The sequence below is a fragment of the Suricata suricatta genome, chromosome 3 (assembly GCF_006229205.1).
Source record: "Suricata suricatta isolate VVHF042 chromosome 3, meerkat_22Aug2017_6uvM2_HiC, whole genome shotgun sequence".
NCBI lineage: Eukaryota > Metazoa > Chordata > Mammalia > Carnivora > Herpestidae > Suricata > Suricata suricatta.
Window position 1 is genome coordinate 155,308,677 of NC_043702.1, and position 15,422 is coordinate 155,324,098.

Below are 15,422 nucleotides of genomic sequence, written 5' to 3' on the forward strand. Positions count from 1 at the left end.
AGGGGGTCTGTCCAGACCAGAGGTCAATATGAATGAAATGGGGACTGAGAGCAGAGCAGATGGACTAAAGCAATGGGTTTATCTTAGCTTGGGGGGAAATTTAGAATTGTTAGTGTAGGGATAAACCTCAAAGAATATCCAAAGCTAATCAGGATTTTAGAGCTGAAAGAAATTTTATAGGTCCAGTCAGTTCCTTACACACGAAGTAGTTGAGACATGACAATCCCCAGGTTAACCAGAGAGTTAATGTTGTTACAACCAGAATCTCATTCTGTGGCCTTCCAATCCAGTGCTCTTTCTGTGCTACTTAGGGGCTATGAAACTTTTTTTTTTTTTTTTTTTAGAAAAAGAGCACGAGTGCTAGCATGGGAGGGGCAGAGGAGGGGGGAGGGAGAGAAAGAGGGAGACAGAGAGAGAGAGAATGAACCTTAAGCAGGCTCTACACCCAGTGCAGAGCCCAACTTGGCCGGCACAGTCTCATAACTGTGAGATCATGACTTGAGCTGAAATTAAGAGGGGGATGCTCAACTGACAAACCACCCAGATGCCCTGCAATGAAACTTTTTGAATGGAGAACAATATATAGTTAAATAAACTGTTGTTTATGAGGGATAATCTGCTTCTGTATGTAGGATGAATTGGAAAAAGGAAATTCTAATTCCAAGAGAACAGGCAGTAGACTATGAAGCAATATTGGCCTGACACAAAGAAGATAATGATAGTAGAGGAGGGGAAAAGGGTAGATAATCACTGAAGGACAGTCTGAACTAGAATAAATTGTGCAACTTCTAAAATGGACCTTTATGTGATAAAATATTTAACTCTTACTCTTAGAATATTTTTGTTCGGGGGCACCTAGCTGGTTCCATCGGTAGAGTGTGTGACTCTTGATCTTGGGATTGTAAATTCGAGCCCTAGGTTGAGTAAAGAGATTACTTAAAAATAAAAAAAGAAAAGAATATTTTTGTTCAGTCCCAGAATATTTACATGTTTGCTTTAAACTTTTTCAGAATGCATTTTGAGTGAAAAAGTGTTTTCTTAACTGTTTTTAACTGTTTTTTTTTAACAGATTGAAAAAAATGTATGTTATTGTCTATGTATTAAGAATAAAAAAATCATATGTCAACATAGGCCTACATAATCATATCAACAGTAACTAAAGACTCATCAAATCAAAGATACAAGATTGAGAACTGTCTTCCCCAAAACTTGCTGCTTAGCACTTTAAAGTTTTAAATTTTCCTGTTAATGATAAAAACATGATTTCTATTTTGCATTTAAAGCTTATGAATTTCCTTTACACAAATTATATCCTTTGACCTTAAGAAATGAGTTGAGTGAGAAAACTTTGGGTCATAGAAGTGATGTTTCCACACACAAAATTGTAGGAAGTAGAGCTGCAAATCAAATTTTTAAAGCTATTCCGTGTGTTATTTGCTCATTTAATACTTTCCAGCGTATTTGAACTGATAAAGACAACAATGCATGCAGTCAGGATAAAAATCATTTGCATTCTGGGGTTCACTTTACAGTGACCCATTTGTGAAATTTCCCAAGTGCTTACTGAGTCACAGACTGTCTCTTCAGTGACTTTAGAACACTATATACCATTACAAGTTCCTCTCAGCATTGTGTAATAGACACTGCTGATTGACCACACAGTTTCAGCTCCTCCTTTTTAACAAAACCCTAAATTTTTTCAGCTACCCATACTTTTCCTAGGCATGATCCCATTCCTAGACCAAAGTGTAGTATTAGGTCCTGGTGATTCTATAGCCTATACCAATATTCATTAAAAAACCCAGCTGGAAGCCAATGGGCACTTGATTTCTTCTCTGGACTGCTACAGGTTGACCTAATTAGACTTAAGCAATCAACTTTTCTCCTTAGAGTTGGAGGAGCAGTCTTTTGGTGTCCATGGGTCCCTTGCTAGTGCGACCATTTTGTGACCACAATGGAAGCCAGTCTGCCGACAAAATGGAAGTACAGAGGACTGAGTGGAAGGGAATGCTGAGTAACAGCAAGAGCTCTGCTTGCATGATGACTGGTATCTACCCTGTCGTTGAATTTCTGTATTTTTCAAGCCAACTTGATTGGGATTTTTTAATACGAGGACAAAACCATTCAATGATAGATGTAAGCAAGGACAAAATACAGGGGCAATCCACCAAAGCAGGAGCTCCGCTCATGACAGAGACCATATATCTTGTCATTTGTCAGTTAGGCACCTGGATGAATACTGTTGAATACACGAAAGCAACAGTCTAATGTGAATAATTCTAATAAGCAAAGGAGTCCTTTCTTTTGAGAAACTGGTTCATTCAAATCAGGATTTTCATATTAACTGAGTTAGTGGCCTTCCAGTCAAAAATATTCTTCATCATGTCTAGAAAATGATACAAAGTAGGGTTAATAAGTAACTGTTAAATAAATAATATAATTATTAAACATCTTTTGCTAGTACTCTCATAAGCACTTTATGTGTATCAATCCATTTGATTTGAAAAAAATTAAAATAAAACCTGTGTATGGTGTGTTGCTGTCCAGTTCTCCCAGCACCATTGGCTAAAGAGACTGTCTCTTTTCCATTGGATACTCTTTACTGCTTTGTCAAAGATTTGTTGGCCATACATTTGTGGGTCTAATTCTGGATTCTTTTTTCTATTCTGTTGGTCTATGTGTCTGTTTTTGTTCCAGTGTTATACTGTCTTGATGATGACAGCTTTGTAGTACAGGCTAAAGTTCAGAATTGTAATGCCTCCAGCTTTGGTTTTCTTTTTCAACATTACTTTGGCTTATTGGGGTCTTTTGTGGTTCCACACAAATTTTAGGGTTGTTTGTTCTAGCTGTGAGAGGAACGCAGGTGCTATGTTAATAGGGATTGCACTGAGCGTGTAGTTTGCTTTGGGTAGTATTGACATTTTAACAATATTTGTTCTTCCAGTCCATGAGCATGGGATGTTTTTCCATTTCTTTTTGTCTTCTTCAATTTCTTTCATTAACCTTCTATAGTTTTCAGTGTACAGGTCTTTTACCTCTTTGGTTAGGTTTTTTCCTAAGTATTTTATGGTTTTTGGTGTGATTGTAAATGGGATCAACTCCTTGATATCTCTCTGTTGCTTCATTATTGGTGTATAGAAATGCAACCAATTTCTGTACATTGATTTTATATCCTGCAACTTTGCGGAATTCATGTATCAGTTCTTGCAGGTTTTTGGTGGAATCTTTTGAGTTTTCCATGTAGAGTATTATATCATCTCCAAAAAGTGAAAATTTGACTTCTTTTTTGCCAATTTGGATGCCTTTTATTCCATTTTGTTGTCTGATTGCTGAGGCTAAGGGATGAAAGACATAAAGGTGAGACAGAAAACCATCCAATTCCTAGAAAAGAAAACAGGCAACAACCTCTTTGACCTCGGCTGCAGCAATTTCTTACTTGACATGTTACCAAAGGCAAGGGAAATAACAGCAAAAATGAAATATTGGGACCTCATCAAGATAAAAATCTCATGCACAGCAAAGAAAACAATCCACAAAACTAAAAGGCAATCAACAGAATGGTAGAAGAATTTGCAAATGATATATATAAAATGGTTAGTATCTAAAATCTACAAAGAATTTACCAAGCCCAACATTCGAAAATACAGTGAAGAAATGGGCAGAGGACATGAATAGTCATTTTTTTTTCCCAAAGAAGACATCCAAATGGCTAACAAACACATGAGAAGATGTTCAACATTGCTCATCATCAGGGAAATACAAATCAAAACTATATTGAGAAATCACCTCACACTGGTCAGAGTGGCTAAAATGAACTCAGGAAGCAACAGATGTTGGTAAGGATGTGGAGAAAGGAGAACCCTCTTGCATTGTTGGTGGGAATGAAAACTGGTGCAGCCACTCTGGAAAACAATATGGAGGTTCCTCAAAAAATTAAAGATTGAATTACCCTATGATCCAACAATAGCACTACTAGGAATTTATCCAAAGGACACAGGAGTTCTGATTCACATGGACCCCAATGTTTTTAGCAATTCTTTCAACTATAGCCACATTCTGGAAGGAGCCTAAATGTCCATCAACTGATGAGTGGATGAAGAGGATGAGGCACACACACACACACACACACACACACACACAGAGGAATACTTCTCAACAATGAAAAAGAATGAAATCTTGACATTTGCAATAACGTAGATGGAACTGGAAGGTATTAAGCTGAGTGAAACGAGTAAGAGAAAGACATATATCATGTTTTCACTCACATGTGGAAGTTGAAAAACTTCACAGAAAACCATGGGGGAAGGGAAATAAAGAAATATAGTTACACACAGAGAGGAAAGCAAACCATAAAAGACTTTTAAGTACGGAGAACAAACTGAGGGTGGAAGGGAGTGGGGGGATGAGGAGGGAGGGAACAATGGGTGAAGGGCACTGAGGAGGGCACTTGCTGGGATGAGCACTGGGGGTTTTATGTAAGTGATGAACGGTGAGAATCTACTCCTGAACCCAAGAGCACACTGTATACACTGTATGTTTGCTAGCTTGACAATACAAAAAAAAAAAAAAAAACTTGTAAGGGAGTTTATCACTCTTCTGTTTTATAGATGGGAGACAGTTAAGTTAGAAGATTCCGTAATATGTACATGTTTGGTCACACAGCCTTTAAGAGATGGAGGTGGGGGTTTTGAACTCAGGTAATCTAGCTTGATTGCCTTAATACAGTAAATAGAAGATACTTTTCATAATTAAAGGCAACATGGTGGTAAATAATTTTGAGAACCACTGCTATGAAATGTATTTTGAGTATTGGAAAAAATAAGAAGAAAGTGTACATTTGTTTTGGTTTATGATCTATCATCTCAGACTCAAATTTCCTGCAATGCTTTCCAGTAAGGTAGCCACTGACCACATGTGATTACTGAACACTTGGAATGTGGCTAGTGTTGGTTTGAATATGCTATAAGTGCAAACACACATCAGACTTAATAAGACTTAATTTGAAGACTTAATTTTGAAAACTTAATAAGAAAATATATAACATTTCTCTAATAATTTATTGTATGGATTATTGCAATATATTTGTTGCAGTGATGACACTGTTCTAAGTATATGGGGTTATATAAAATATATTGTTAAAGTTAACTTCTCTTGTTTCTTTTTATATACTTAAATGTGGCTATAAAATTAAAAATTATATATGTGGCATATTATTTTTTTACTGGACAGCACTACTTTTCTGATATTATGTTCAATGTTGTTTCTGGGTTCTTTCTACATTCTCTGGATAAAATAATGACTCAAAGTTAGAGATACTTCATTAATATTAATATTTTCAATAGTAGATGAATTATGGACTTTGGACTTTAAAAAATAGTTGTATGATGACCAAAATTATTTAAAAAATTTTTTAATGTTTATTTATTTTTGAGAGAGAGAGAGAAACTGAGCATGAGCAGAGGAGGGGCAGAGAGAGAGGGAGACACAGAATCTGAAGCACAGTTCAGGCTGTGAGCTGTCAGCAGAGTCCAATGTGGGTCTTGAACTCATGAACCATGAGACCATGACCTGAGCTGAAGTCAGATGCTTAATCAACTGAGCCCTCTGGCACCGCATGACCAAAATTATTTTAAAAATTATTGTAATTAGCAGTCCTCAAATGTTAATCATTTTGCTTGTACTTCTATAGAGTGCTATAAGGTTTGTGAGGTTCTGGAATCTGAAAACAGAAGTAGAAGAAATAAGAGAGGAGTGGAGTTTTAAGTCCTGACCTTGAGGTGACTGTGCTCGATGGCCACTTCTGTAAAATCGCTCTGTATGAGAATGCACTGATTTGTGCCAAAAGGAGTTTTAACGTCATAAAATTCCCTGCAAGAAGGGCAAAGGTCCACTAAGCACCACCTGTTTGTTAAACCAAAGCTTTATGTCTGATTTTTCTCAGACTTCACCAGAGGTCATGTAAACTGCATATTTTTCTTAGTTTTTTCAATAATGCGGTTTCAAAATGTACTCATTGTAGAAAACTTGTGGGTGCATTCTGAAGCTAAAGACTGAGAGAATCATTTGGGGATGGAAGTAGAATGGCCTATGAGAATGGATGTTGCAAATGCATTAAAATAGAAAACAAACAAGGAAACCAATCTGCTTCTATCCCAAAGCAGACGGCAGCAAATAGTTTCTTCTCACTTTCCTGGCCCTTTTCTCTTTTTCATTATTTTGATTTTGATATGATGTCTGTACATGTCTAAGATATACACCAGCTAAATAAACACACAAGCCTCACTCCTAAGAGAACTTTCCATATATAGGTCAGTGTACTTTTAAAACCATATAAATATCAGATTAACTTTAGATTCCAGAAAATCTAATGTTAGGATCTTTTCCAAGATCCACATAGTTTAGTGATTTTTTTCCTTTAAATTTGCAAGGCAAAAATGTAGAGCCAAAAATAAAAAGCTTTGCATACTCCTAAATATTTTTATTTTTGCAAATGAATTTAGCAAATTTAAATGAAATCATTTAGATAACTGCATGCATTTTTATGGAAGAGTTTGTGAATCAGTCAATCCACTCATGGCTAATCAGTTAATCAGTGATCAATGGGGACTATCTTCCATGTGTGGAACCTTACTAGTTACTCTGAAAATTAAGTAGAATAAACCAAAGTGGCCCAGTTATTGGCCGTTTAGCTGGAAGATAAGATGGACACACCTTTGGCAACTTTACACAGAAGTGAAACTTGATCTAAGTCTTGAAAAATGAGTCAAATTTAACTGTAAGAGAGCAGTTCTAAGCAAGGAGAACAACTTGATCTAATAGTGGGAGAAAAAGAATATATTTCAGGAACAATGACAAAGCCCTCACACTGATTGCTTCTGGCCAATGGGGAGAAATAAGACTGGATGGGCAGAAAAAACAAATAGTGGGGAATATTTAGCCTTAGGTATCAGAGTTTACCTTGATTTGGGAGATGCCAGAGAGATCATGTATTTTCTGGTCATGAGAGTGTTGTGAAGACATCAATGTCCACATGGCAGTCTAGTGAATGAATTAGAAGTGGGACTCAAAACCTGAAGTCTACTCAGATCCGGTTGAGAGGATGATGATCATGGTGTGTAAGTTTGGCTGGAATACCCTGAAGGAAGGTTTCCTAGAGCCCGATGACTCGGCTGGTTGATGATCTCATGTTTTTAAGAAAAATAAAGTGTAGCTTTTAGTCCTGAGCTTGAACTTCCAGCCACTCTCTTCCTTTCCTTCTCAGTAGATGGTCATTGCTTTTGCTTCTTTACATCTTCTTGCCCAGAGAAACCCTTCATAAATGTTTGCCAAAAAAAAAAAAATCAATGAAATAGCTTTCAAATATACACCCCCACAAAAATATCTGCCTACAAAAATGTCATAATACAATGCAAGATCTAATCTTGCTTTCCCTTTATTTAAAGTGTTTCTCCCATCCTGAATATTCGCCCCTTCATCTGTTATAAGACTACTCATTCTTTAAGTCTCATCAAAAATGCCCTTTTACTTTGTTCCTTGATTGATTCCAATAAATGTATTTGCATTTCCCCTTTGGTAATGAATCACCAGTCATAGCCCACCTTATGGTTTTTATTTTTTACATTTATTTATTTTTGAGAGACAGAGAGTAAGCAGGGGAGGGGCAGAGAGAGAAGGAGACACAGATTCCAAAGCAGGCTCCCGGCTCTCAGCAAGCTGTCAGCACAGAGCCCGATGTAGGGCTCAAGCCTACAAACTGTGAGATCATGACCTGAGCTGAAGTTGGACGCTCAACCGACTGAGCCACCCAGGCGCCCCAGCCTACCATATGTTTGAACTTTTGTACATTATCTCATGAGATGTTTAAGGAGTGCCTTTTGGAGGACAAGCTGTATGTCTTTATATTTATTCCCTTTATGGTGCAGTGTTCTGCATATAGTAGGTGATGTATAATCTGCTATTGTCACATTGAATTGTTTGGTGGCATTGTCCTGGTTTAGTCACATGGTATCTTGTCTGGGCTATTAGTGCTGTCTCTTATCTCATCTCCCTGCCTCTGATTCATCTTCCAAATTGCCACCCAAGTTATTTTCATACATTTTAATTGAGATGGATATTTATTGCCTCAGGATAAAATCCCAACTTTTAATATTCAAAATCCTCCATCATCTGGTCCTGGGCTCTTCTCCACCCTTCCTGGGCCCTCTGCTCCACAAGGAGTGTGATCTGGTCATGCTGGATCCTGGGCCCCAGATGGTTAATATCAGGCCTTTTTTAATCCTATCACTTTAGGCTACAATGTACTTCTTACCTGGCAGGTGATTCCTGGTTGTTTTTTTTTTACCCTTCAGGTCACAGGAGCTCTTTTGGTCTATTATTGTTGCTTCAGGCAACTCCAAGCTACTCCTTAGCTGGAATGCCAAAAACAAGATAAACCTCATCTCCTTGTCATTGATAACAACATAGAAACCTGTTTTCCAAACTTGTCAAAAGCATCTAATCCAGTACACAGAAATCTCTGTACAGGTCAAAGCTCACTGTGTAATAGTGGCCATGTTCTCTATAAAGTAAGACTACCTCCGTTTTTTACATGGGATTTTTGGGATAATACAGGAAAACAGAGTTAGAAATAGGGTAGTGCCTAGTATAGGACGGGGCATTCCTGGTACAGGTGCACAATGCATCCCCGTCCGTCCATAAGAGACTCCCTGCCCGCATGGATCAAACATTGTGGTAAAACAAACAATTCCCCTCTCAAAGCTCCATTTCCTATGAAATTTTGAGTGAGTGCTTTACGCCATCAATGAGAAACTCATATATTGCCTCCCTCTGCTCACATGACAGATAATACACAATTTCTTCTATTTTTTTTCCACAAAATTGCTGTGGTTTGAAATGCTCCTGAGGTTAAAATATATGAAAATATGAAATACTATCAAAATTAATAGCTTGTGGATCCAAAGTATATGAACTCTGAGAAACTGGAACATCAAGTAATATTTATTTGTGGAGGTATGTGGCTTCCAATCTTAAATCTATTTCTGTTTGTTCCACACTAGAGAACATTGGAAAATACCACCTGAAAAAAAGCCTGTGCTTTCAGCAGCCCTGAAACTCTTAAAAGTCAAAACTCTTATTTTATGTTAACTGTAATCTGGCTTCTGCCTCAGTTAGAGACCAAAAATTACAGAGAACGTGCTGAATAAGAGGTGATTCTTTTTTGACAAAAGAAAAACTCTGCAGGTGTTTTCAGACATTTGAGCCAATGGGCCTTTTAAAATCTTGTATTTATTTCCTAGTGCATTGGTAGATACTTCTTGTTTCACCAAAATTTGCTTACAAGACCTTTGAATACTCCTTCATTTATTCAATAATGATTTATGCAGTTTCCACTGTGTGCCAGGCAAGTGCCAGGTGTTGGATTTAGCAATGAGCAGAAAAAGACACAGCCCTCAAATTGGGCCATCCACAATCTGGGGGAGAAGGCAGAGAATGATCAAATAATCATATAAATTAGTGAGAACTTTATTAAGTGCTCTAAATTGGAGAACCTGGTGCTGGAGAATGTCTACACAGGGACCTGACCTTGGTTAGGAGGTCAGGGAGGGTTCCCCTGGGGAAGTGACAATCGCACTGATCTTTGACTGATAAATAAGAGCTAAAATTGCATTTGACATGGAGGGACTATTACGTGCAAAGGCCCTGTGGGACCAGGGAGCAGGCACCTGCCAGGGAACGGAAGTGGGCTGGTGTAGCCAGCACAGAGAGCTGGGGAAATATGGCGAAGACAAGGTTGGAGTGGAAGAAGGGGTCAAGGCATGCAGGGGTGAAGCCATATTAGGGATAATACCTTTAATCCTAATTGTTTGGAAGATCTGTCAAGGGTTTATAAGCAAGAAGAGACAAGATCAGGCTTATGTTTTGAAAAAATTCCCAGAGTTAAAAAGCAGGGGACAGTTGTCTAGGCATCAGGTGTTGGCATCTTTGATCAGGGTGGCCATAGAAAGCAGGCTAGAACTATATTTGAGGTAAAATAAATAGGACTTGGTGACAAAGTGAATATATGTCATGACTCCTGAGTTTCTCTGTTGGCCAAAACCTTTCTAAGTAAAGGCTTGTGCAGACCTATTTATTCGCTTAAGAAATGTCTCTTTCAATGAGGTTTCAGATTCATTTATTCAACCACTATTTACAGAGCACCTATTATGTGTTATCTTGGCAGCTGGTGATGGAGTGAACGAGGCAGGCTTTCAGAATTAATGCCTGTTGGTACCGGAAACTTTGGCTAAAATGAAAATTAGTGCAGGCACCATGAAAACCATCTTTATGCGTGGGGTGTCAAGTTTTTTGGCAAATCAGAATGCTTTTTAAAGTGCTTTAGTTTCTAAAGCCCTTTCCTACCTCGCAGGTAGCGGGAAAGACAGGAAGGTATAAATTGAGGAGTCAGGGAATAAGGGGACTCCCAAGGTCACGAAGCTATGACAAATTATTACTTCAGCTCAGGTTTTACAAATCTAAGATGAGGGCTCTCCCACCTTTCCAAAATTAAGACTGTAATCAAGGAGGTTGGAAGAGAAGCCTACAGGAGAAGAGTATTTGTTTTTTAAATACCCATTTGATTAAGCTTAAGAAACAAATGTGTGCTTGCCTTCCTCATTAGCAAGGTAACCTAACCAGATTCTTGACTGGCCCCTGAAGCCGGGTGAATCAGGAAGGTCCTGATTTCGTATTGATGATCATGGAAGTGAACACCTGCAAGTGTGCATCTGGAAGTTTGTGCCGGTACCCTGTGGGGGTACTCAGGACCAAGGAAAATAAGAAAGGCAGGCCTATATTCACTTTCTTTTGCTTCTTGTTTTACTTGAGAAGCTGAGTTGTGTGAATAATTCTGGCATTTTGTCTCCTTTACATTATTTTACTTTTGATACTTAGCTGTTCTTTTCTAGATACCCATGAAGGGCTTTAAGGTCAATGTTCTTTTGTTTTTGTTAGCAAGAAGCTCAATTTTCTTTTTATAAGATATTAGAAAGTTTGATCCCAGGTTGGTTCTAAGGAGGTGGTCTGACTTTTCTTGGTCCACAGAATGCTTATTAGGTTTAAAAAAGAGATAATTGCAGGGAAGACATACTCCTATCACTTCTCATTTGTGAGCACTGTCAATTCTCATTGAGCAGGCACGTCACCTATGATCTCTCTTCCTTACTGGAAAGAAGTGTTCCTTGGATCTGCCATATTTCCAACCTAACCAACCTCCCAACCACACACACAAAAAAAACTCCTGCATCTGAGCCAAATATTCAATGACATTAATTATCAAAATAAATTTATTAAAAGTATTCAAAGACCACGTCAAAGTTTAGCTGCCTTCAGGACAATTTTTGGCACTCGTAACGGACAATGTAGTTTTCTACACAACAACACTCATTCTATTATACACACCATTGAACAATTCAAACAGAGACCATTTCAGTCTTAGTGTTACAGGAGATAACGGTACTGATGATCGCAGTCATAAGAACTTCAACACCTGTGCACACAGTAAACATTTTAATATTACTTACTCCTAAATAACTAAAACTAAAACCACTATGTGGTAACAGGGACTGGTTGAGGGAAAGATATACAGCCAGCTAGCTAAGGCCACATAATCCCAGACCTATTGATTTTAAATGCTCCTGGACCAACAGTATCACATCATACCTCTTATGAGAACTTTGAGTCTCATGTTCCTCCCTTTCCAGTGTGAGACACACATTTGGACCACTTTCTCCCTGCATTCTTGACATGGCTAGGGAAGCTGTCCCAATACAAGCTTCTCCTAGACAGTTACCAGCTTCCTGATTCACCATCTAACTCTGAATCAATAGTTCTGAGTGATGTTTCCTGAACACTCAGGCTAAATTCAAGGTCAGTCTTTTTGGCAGGTCACGGCCTTTCCCCTTAGGAAGAAAATGAAATGTCCTCCACTATTGGGCTCCCTTTTTCAGCTCATGTAGCATGGGCCTCTGTGGCGATCTGTGGCTTCTTACACAAGTCCTGGTAGAATTCCGACTCCAAGAAACGAGGATAAGAGTTGTTCTCCATCAAGCTGTAGACCCTTTTCTGGGCAGTTGTAAAGCAGCCGCTTGTGGCCTCTTGTATGTTTTGGGCAATCAGACTTTTGGTTTGAAAGTCTATGTTTATCTGAAATTTAAAAAAAAGTGGTTTAATCCACATTCAGAGTTATAGACTGATGCTGATTTAATATTTGAAAACAAAAAGGAAAAGCTATAATGTGTGATTAGCCTCACTAGCCAAGACATTGAAGAAATGAAATTCACCTAATTGAAAACAAGAATTAAGTGAAAAACATTTTTACTCCCCCCTCTTAGTTAAATTTGATGTCTTCTGTTTCATTTTGGTGCAAACACTGTTCAAAATGTGCTGAAATGAAGAACTTTCTTCCCCTTACCTCTTTTGGAGCTTCTTTTTCTATGAAATCAGTATAGATTTTCCTTGCTTTTGAGGATAGCTTTTGGGGTGACTTGGTTTTTTTGAAGTCTTCACAGGCCAGCCAGAATTCAATATTTTCTTCACAAAATTCGGATTTTAAAAATGCCCTGAATGCAGCAAGACCATCTGTTGTGGGGGGAGAGGAGGAAAAAGCAGACAGAATGTGAATTGAGTGACCAATTAATCCCTTATATTTTTGTTTCCCAGAACTACCATTCCCCCACCCCTATATATTTTTTATTATTTCTGGATGATAGCAATTTTCTAGATTTCATTCCAGCCTCTAATCCTCAGAATTTAGCTCTTTAAAGGCTAAAATGCTAGTAGGCAAAATGCTTAAGTTGTCACACTGCTATAAAAATATAAATAACTTTGCTGGTAATGTAAATATTTATAGGGGAGCCGTAAACTCTCTGGGAACTAAACCTCCTGGTAACATCACATGCAATGGAAAAGCTGATTCAACCTTAAGAAAGAGCCACTGGCACTACAATGTAGGCTGATTTAGGTACAGTGAATAAACCACACATTTCATGGTTAAATACTAAAAAATAATAGTGAAGGATAGGCCTTCTAGTATTAGTGACTGTAAAGCTGAATTCCCCTTGGGCAACCTGCTCTTCTGTTGGGTGAGCGTGTTTCTAGGTTCTTGTGATATTAAAGTGGATCAAATTCAACAGGTTCACTTACATTTACTGGCTAGCAACTCATCAAATGCTTCTGACCACAGTTGTGCTTCCTCAGGGGAAGGCCTGCAAAAGAAGGTCTGCATCAGCTCGTGCACTTCACACTTCCCCTTTCCAGCTCAGCAGCTCACTATTCACACTGCCAACCACACAATTTTCAACTTACTTGATGAAGGTTTGCTGTTTGCTTTTCTTGCCATTTTTGGGCTTCCCAGGAGAGGATGAATTTTGCAAGAAGTAGCTCAAACGGGTCTTCCAATCTTTTAATCTTAAAAAAACAGAATCCAACATTTGAAATTGCTCTTGCAGCTGAAGGCATTTTGACCAAATAAAGTCACTCAGTAGCAACAAAGTAAGAGGAAAGAAGAGCTCTTCAAGTCGGTCTTACGCATTTAACATGTAAGCCTAGCACCTATGCACTGAACACAGCTACTTTCATCCATTCATTTGAATGTAAATACTACTTTTATAACTAATGATAAAACTACCTAGAATTATGAGGGTTATTTAAATGAATATAGTTTGCATACTTCAAATGGCAGATGCTATTTCTGGCCCACAAAAGGCAGCAGTTTTTCTGCAACCTTAATTATAATTCTGAGACATTTCACACTTGACTGCCTGGAGCCCGTTTCAAGTGCTGGAGCTCATTTCCCTTCTACCCTTGGAGCAGGAGGCTCTGGACCAGGCTAGAAGCTGTGAGGTGTGTGAATGAGAGAGACTGAGCCCCCTACTCCAACTACGACACTCATTTTAAGCAGATGATGCATAACAATGCTTTGCTCCACCGTCGTTAGTGGGGGAGAATGCCGTTTAATTAAAACAAAAACGATTTTTAAAATGAATATATTCAGACCCAGCCAAAATATCTCCATCCCATAGGCCGATCAAAAAATATAATGCAAGGTACCAATTTGGGGACGCGCTTCAGCTGCAGGATTCCCTGAGGTTATTTTAAATGCAGGGGACAAAAGCCAGCTCACAATTTCTTAAGCGCAACTATCACTATCTCCATATCAAGAATTTTCTTCAGTTCCTAAACTACCCGAGAGTCCTTCCCTCACGTAACAAAATCGGCACCTAACACACAAATTTAACCTTAGTTAGCAAATTGACCTTTTCCATATATTTTTTTTTCCTGCAGAGGCAAAGGTTACATAGTTTCCTAATGTTAAAACCGAGTCCGAATGTGTGTCGTTTGCTGCAAAACAGGAGAGCAAGGTCCGCAGCGGGTGGTGGGAGACAGAAGAAAGCCATACTTACAGGGTCCGCTTCATTTTCTCCCTCTTCTCCTCGCTCTTAGGGCTGCTGCCTGCGCTCTTGTCCATGGATCCGCAATCGTGCTGGACAGCCAGGAACATGGCACTTTGCATTCTCTCCCTCCCGCTGGGGTCGCCGCTCTATGCTGCAGAGCGCGCGCCGCAGCTTTTATTAGAAGTGAGGTGAGGAGGCGGGGCCTCGTCCCACCGGTCCCGCCTTCAGCGGGCACCGATTGGCTGGTTGCAGACAGGCAGAGGGCGGGGGCTACCCGGGCCTGCGGCAGTCACGGTCGCCCTCAAAGGGTCTCGAAGCGAGGCCTGGTGACGTCTACGGCCCCGGCTTCGTGCGCACTCGGCCAGACGCGGCGGCTTGCTGGGTGTGGGGTGGGATCAAAGAGCCGTCGCCTGCGACCTTCCTCTGCGGTGGCTGTCCCCGGCGAGGGGAGGGAGCCTAAGTTGGCTGAGGGCCTGGGGGCGGAGGGGGGGCGGTTTGTGCTCGCCCTCTCTTCCCCTCCCCTACGCTAGCGTGCTCCTGGCCGCGTTTGGGAGTGAGGATTCCCTGGCTGGCAGGAAAAGTTGCTTGTTGCGGACCAGAGTGCAGTGGCTTTATTTTGATTGTAAACTGAAGCCGCGGGGAGACCTTCACCTATTCCTCTTTGCGACTCTATTTAGTTTTGGGGAGGAGGAGGGAGGAAAAGATGGAGGAACAGTGTGGAATCGGGGGCAGGTGGGGTGACCTGATACTCTGCAGCTTGCCGGGGCTTCTCGAACCCTTTTGGGAATGAACAATAAAACAGAGAAGGAACCGGAGAAGGTGACTTTCTCCGACAACCGTTTTTTACTGGGTGTGCAGTTTTGATCACCAAAAGATAACGGTGATTCTGATTGTATTTTGTGAGGTTGCAAGCTATTTTTCTGGAATCCTTGGCTACTTCTTCCAGAACCAGAAATCACTGATTTCTTTATGATGAGATGGAGGGAAATACCA

At 39.6% G+C, this 15,422-nt stretch overlaps 1 protein-coding gene across 1 annotated transcript; it reads right to left on the reverse strand.

Moving 5' to 3' along the window:
• Nucleotides 1–11,293: 11,293 nt before the first annotated feature.
• RGS2 (regulator of G protein signaling 2) lies at nucleotides 11,294–14,595 on the reverse strand. Its single transcript, XM_029935637.1, has 5 exons — nucleotides 14,439–14,595; nucleotides 13,342–13,443; nucleotides 13,180–13,241; nucleotides 12,449–12,615; nucleotides 11,294–12,180 (listed from the first exon to the last, which is right to left on the reverse strand). The coding sequence occupies exons 1-5, from the start codon at nucleotides 14,546–14,548 to the stop codon at nucleotides 11,986–11,988; spliced, it is 636 nt and encodes a 211-aa protein (XP_029791497.1). The 5' UTR covers nucleotides 14,549–14,595; the 3' UTR covers nucleotides 11,294–11,985.
• Between the last annotated feature and the right edge of the window lie 827 nt (nucleotides 14,596–15,422).